The sequence below is a fragment of the Pantherophis guttatus genome, chromosome 2, assembly GCF_059756535.1.
Source record: "Pantherophis guttatus breed Tessera chromosome 2, ASM5975653v1, whole genome shotgun sequence".
In the NCBI taxonomy this organism is placed as follows: domain Eukaryota; kingdom Metazoa; phylum Chordata; class Lepidosauria; order Squamata; family Colubridae; genus Pantherophis; species Pantherophis guttatus.
The window spans coordinates 180,011,076-180,017,375 of record NC_142064.1 but is presented as its reverse complement, the minus strand read 5'-3'; the positions used below and the strand labels follow the sequence as shown (position 1 = coordinate 180,017,375).

The window sequence follows — 6,300 nt, the reverse complement described above, 5'->3', positions numbered from 1 at the left end:
AGAATAGAATAGAATAGAATAGAAGAGAAGAGAAGAGAAGAGAAGAGAAGAGAAGAGAAGAACTTTATTGTCACTTTGAATGTGCACTAATCAGCATACATTAAAATTAAATTTCGTTGCATACAGCTCTCAGAGATACTAGAAATACTGCTAGAAATACTTCTAAACTTCCTCCCAGAGGGGAGCAACAGAAACAGACCATAAAAGTGTCTTATGTGTGAGAGGTCTATTATTTGAATGAGTCACAGAGGGGACAAGGTGATGTGAGGAGCTGGGAAGCCAAGCAGTGGAAAAAGGGTCCTTTCTTACCTAATGTTTCATTGTTAGACTGTTGCAGAGCTTCAGACACCATTGAGATATAAGTAGTTGCAAAATTCGAGTTTGACCTTCCCCACCATTCCTGGAAATGTTTTTACTTTCCATTACCAGCTTGTTATTTTGTTAAAAATCTTGAAGATACACTTAAGTGTCTTACTGACACTTAAGTGTCTTACTGACACTTTCCGCAAGCATATTTTCCCCATCACCACATGGAAACACTTAAAAATTCACAACACAGTATTGAGCAGTGTCTAGAACTTGCATTACATGTAAGGATGACCTTGAATTAGTTCCATCAGTTTTCTTAAAGTCTAAGTCTTTTTACATAATTGCTATGCTGTTAAGATTCTGTTTCATGTCTTTTACATTCACTTTTGCTCTGTTTTGATAAAATATCAGGCAAGGTTCTTTCATTATGCCTGAATTTGAACTGGGGCTCAGTTTCCAAACTGAGTCATAATCCCACTATCTGAACATGCTACCACTTAACAAGTAGTAGTTTCATTTTAAAGTTACAGTGAACTAGGTATAAATGTTTTGGTTTTCAAGTAATACCTGAAATTTAACACAGCAGAGCACAGAGCATTGAAATTCTTAACATTTTCAGTGTACGAAAAATACATTGACAGTCTTTAAATTTGCCTTTTTATGTAAATGGCAGTTGTGAGATAGTTCTGAGAACAGATTAGATCCATTAGGACATTGTTAAATGCAACAGATTTAGAAGTTAGGATGAAAGGGTTCTAAGGGATGGGTTTATCCGAGCATTTGAACTAGATGTGGTTAGAATGAGAATTTAAATTCCTTCTTCAGCTCATTACTCTGGAAACCATACAGAAACCCAAGAAGTTGCCTTAAAACTTTCTCTCTAGGAAAGTACACCGGATCAGGAAATTACAAAAGAAACATATTATTACAATGCAGAAGGAAGGACAATGCTCAGGACTACCTAAAAGTGTTGATCCAAGTACCTTTTTATCTGATTCAAAGAATAGAGATGTTCATTGATTGTATTTATAATTTATTTATATCCAGAGTTTATTATTTTTACAAATAACTCAAGACGGCAAACATATCCAACACCTTTCTTCTTCTATTCTCTCAGCAACAACCACCCTTGACATGGTTTGGGCTGAGAAAGAGTGACTGGCCCAGTCACCCAGCTGGCTTTCACGGTTAAGAGGACTTGAACTCATTCTTCTGCTTTCCAGCCTGATGCCTTAACCACTAGACCAAACTGGCTCTTTATTGATGATAATCTCCTCTAACAATTCAGTGCTCCTTTATTTGTAGATGAAGGCTGAACTGTGATATAAAGCTATTGTCCTCTTATTCATGTTTCAGTCCCTTTTTTACTGATTCTGGTTGGACACTGTTAACATAGAATGTTGAACTATATGGGATATTGGCTTGATCTAACAGGATTCTTCTTCTATTCAGAAAGTAATAGTCTTCATTTCTTTTTAAGACACTAAATTCATATCCATTAATTAACCCATATCTTTCTTCACCCTGTCTTAACTTTCAATTCCCATAACCTCCCCCCTCCACCAAATGTAACTATTGCCAAGAATTCTGAGAGTTAAGAATCTGCATACCTAGATAGCTCTCAGGTCAGGGAAGGCTGCAAAAATTCATTTGCAATATAAACCTCAGGCCATTATCTTTTAAAGTTGTGAAACTGTATTTTCTTTGCTTGCTTGTTTCAATCCATGTAGATCAATAAACCACTGAAATCCAGTAAGAATGAGTTTTGAAGAACATGTGGAAGCTACTGCTGAAAAACAACTAAAGTTCTTAAATATGTGCAGAATAAACTCTCAAGAAAAACAAGTCTTTTTTTTAAAAAAAAACATTGTTCTCAATCACAGTTGTTGGCTTCTATCATTGCATGGATCTGAAAAAGAGCCATATTTATCTGTATCTTTGTATGAACTGATATATTTTGAATTATATACATAGGCATACAAAAGACACAACAATCAGGTAGGTTAATTTCTATCTATAACAATTTTAATGTTAATCCTAATAAAATTTAAAATATATAAATTCAATCATTTAGTGGTTGCTTATTCCAGTGTTTATACATGAAAAATATATATATACATCTCAGGAAAAGAGATTTTAAACCACTTGTCAACTTTACTCCTGAAGGTGCATCTTGTTTTGTGGACCTTTAAGGCCTTTGTATTCCAGTGTCCATTACTCTCTGTTCTTAAATTGTTAACAATTAAATACATGGGTTAATGTAAGAAGATATTTCAGTTATGTTCCAAAGAGAGCCAAACGCCATATAGATCCTGGATTCACACACATTCATGTTTCAAAGAAAACAATCAAATTGGAATGTATTAACATTTCTTCAAATGCTATATGAAAAGCAAAATAGATCTTGGGTCTAGAGAAGTGGATGGTTATTAGTGTAAGATGATCTTCCTATCCCATCTTCCAATAAATTCTTGCCAAACGTCTCTTTCAGGGATTAAGATACTCTCCTAAAGCAAGTAGGCTATGATTTAAAAGGGATATTACAAAAAAACTGACAGAAGTATTTTCTGCAACTGAATTCTCATTCTTGGATTGTGTCTCGGCCTAATTTTTAAAACAATACCAGATTCTGCTTGAGGATGAGAGGATAGAAAAGTCAGCTTCTATCCTCCTGACTTTCTTTCACATACTTTTTTTTCTGGATTGAAGTCATTAAAATCGATAATTAGCAGTTACTAATTATTAAAAATAAGACACATTGTTTCATTATTTTCCCCTGAAGTGACTAGAAAGGGTATTTATTTTTTTTATCAGGCCATTATTATTTTTATAAATAAGTCAAGACAGCAAATATATTTAATATTCCTTTCTCTTCCTATTTTCTCCACAACAACAAGCCTATGATTTGGGCTGAGCAAGAGTGACTGACCCAAAGTCACCCGGCCAGCTTTCTAGCCTAAGGCAGCACTAGAACTCACAATCTCCTAGTTTATAGCCTGGTGCCTTACAACTAAACTGGCACTCATATGCATCAAAGAGTGAATTGACATCTAGTTCCATAACCTAACCATGTCTAGTTCTACATCTATGCATGTATACATGTGCATACTGTATATTTAAAGATGGGCATATAAAAATGAAAGTGCAGAGCAGAGTGCTTGGGTGTGCACAACCCCCCCCCCACACACAATTATTAAAGTAAACAAACTGGGGGAAAATAAACAAATTACAAGCAATGTGATTAACTGGGTTATAAACATGATTACAGGTTTTTAAACCAAGGTTTTATTGCAGGCTGTTCAGTTAAGGTAAAATCCACGTAGTTCTTAGCAGGAGCAAATCAGCAATTTGCTGCTGTTTTCTTCTAGAATGTTGTTTTTAATATCCAAATAGATGTTCTCAATAGTAATCAGAGAAAGCCTTTCGGATTAAATACTTTCTCGCTGAAGAATGGGGAGAATTTACTAGATTTAAATTAGTTTTTTAAAAACCAACACAGAAAGCATTTGTAGCTATTAAATAACATTACCGGAAATGATTTGTTTTTAGAAGCTCCTTTTGGTTGCTGCTGGTTGTAAACTGGCATGATTATATGAGGATTATTTACTAAAAGAAATACAAATAATTTTAAGACAGATATAGCTTTTTTAAAATAGCTGCTGGCTCTTGATATTTCTTTCAAGCCAAATATGTAGCCACGGATATATGTTTCCTGCAACTCTCTTTTTAACACAGGATTCACAGGGCTTTAGGAACTCTTACAGGATAACAGCATAATGAAATGAAGTAACAATCTCCAGATTAAAGTGCAGTAGGCATTTAAACTCCACACCCATTTTTTATGACCTAGATGGAAATGGAAGTGTTTCACAGCTCACAGGGCACTCATTTTTAACTCTCAAAATGGCTTCTTTTATCCTTTATTTGATATAAAAATATTTGAATTAGCAAAACCTAGTTATATAAGAGTTGGGGTCCTGTTTTTAGAATTGTATGTCAGATCCTTTTCAAATTCAAAATTTATTGCAGCAAAACCTGTCTTTAAAAAAAGCAAAGCTGTACAAAATGTCAATATTTTTTAAATGGCATTGTGAGCTATACTGTTTCATTTTTAAAAATCTTTCAAAAATACATAGCTAAATATACAAACTATATGATAGTGTAATTTTAATGCTGGCATTTGCAATGAAAAAAATAAAGAAAGTTAAAAATCTGGCCCTAGAAGTGATAAAGCCATCAATGTACTAACATGATATAAATAAACTTCGGTGAATGACATATACTTTTCGGAAGTGGTTTTAAGAACAAAATACTTAAATAGACATTAAACATCATCTGCTGAGAGAGCTGGGATATTTATCCTCGGTCGTGTGAAAAATGCCATCTTCTCTCTACAAATAACAAAAGCATCAGTTATTATTGTAATTAATTAACGTTTCAACAGTCAAAATCTGAAAATAAAAATCTATGTTTAACAATGTACAATTTCACAATATCACTTTGACTTTAAAACCACTGTGAATAAAAAAAAGGAGACTATCATGTAATCTTGATAATAATAGATGTGCTACAGCATAAAATCTACAGACCACTATGTCATCATAATTATTAAATACATGATATCATAGTTATCAATATATTTTATGCATGTCATTTTCACCTGACCTCATTGTTTACAACTCCTCTTATTCAAATAATATGATGCAACTACTGAAATGGACTACTGCCACAAAAGTTAAATGCTATTAAATCTTAAAGGGGCATCAAAATTCTAATTTTTTACATAGCAAGCTATGATATTCATTGTTTCGGTCCTTTGTTGGCAATAATTTAAAAAGTGAAATGCAACAGTTTCAGTATCAAAAATCTGACTGTTAACCAGAACAATAAATATTTTAGCAAAGCACGATAATTTTCATTTACATAGTGAAGTATTTGCATGTAAGTTATTTCAATGAAAGCAATTTAACTGTTGAAACAGTTCCATGCCAGAAAAGGATATGCTTGTTATAAAATGCCAAACACAATTAATCAGAAGATGAAATTGATGCAAATACGATTACCTTGTTTTAAATATTAATGATAATGAATTGATCAGTGAATCTAGATAAAGCAGAAAATATTTCGAAAGGGTGCACAAAAGAAAGGATATGCAAAGAAAAAAGGATATATTTTTCCTACCTGAATGACTGTACTTCTAGAGGTTCTTTTTGGGTCTGCCCTCGTAATCTATGCACATCTTTAGCAGCTGCCCTCATCATTTTATCAGCCTTCCGTTCATATTTACATCCAGCCTTTAAGGTCTGAAAGATGAGAATGGAATCATTTATTTAAATAGGAGTATAACAAATTCTTTCCTAATCTGACACATATATGTAAGATTAAAAGTAGTTTGTTTCTATGTTTGAAATGTAACAGGGAGGGCAAACATATTTATTTAGAAATAATACAAAGACTGAATGTGTATAAATTGTTTAATTGCTGCTGTTGCTTCTACCAATTCTACCATTGGAGGAATTTTGGGGGGGGAAGAGGCAGAAAAAAATTAATTAGTGTATTTCCTGTGAAATGTAGTATTATCAAATCTCAATGGATTAATTTTGCCCAACTAAAAATAAAGGGGGGGAAAAGTTAAATATAAAAATTAGAACTGGAATGGAGGTCAATAGAATCTTATGAATTAATAATCTGTCATTTAATACTTCCAAAGATAGTCACTTTTTCTAAGAACAAGAATTGATGACAAGTGTATTTTAACTTAGAGTCATATCATAGAATATTTATGAAGAAAATTTGTTTCACAGTCCTGCTGAAAACTGAATGTGCATACATATTACTGTGTATAATATATGTATTATATCTCATATATGTTATAGAGTAATCCTATGAACATTGGAATATACATTTATATTGCAACAGGGTATTACATATAATAAAACCTTGTTTTAATGGATTCATTGGAATAAGTGACATACCGTTATTCACAAATAT

The 6,300-nt window shown here is 32.7% G+C and overlaps 1 protein-coding gene across 1 annotated transcript in view; it reads right to left on the bottom strand.

Moving 5' to 3' along the window:
- Positions 1-2,312: 2,312 nt before the first annotated feature.
- The window catches only part of WWC1 (WW and C2 domain containing 1), a 110,681-nt gene continuing 106,693 nt past the window's right edge, over positions 2,313-6,300 (bottom strand). The window contains exons 22-23 of the mRNA XM_034406175.3: positions 5,491-5,612; positions 2,313-4,700 (exon numbers count right to left, since the gene is read on the bottom strand). Of these exons, the coding sequence (XP_034262066.2) occupies positions 4,634-4,700; positions 5,491-5,612 (189 nt within the window). The 3' untranslated portion in view covers positions 2,313-4,633. The remainder of the gene's footprint in view (positions 4,701-5,490; positions 5,613-6,300) is intronic.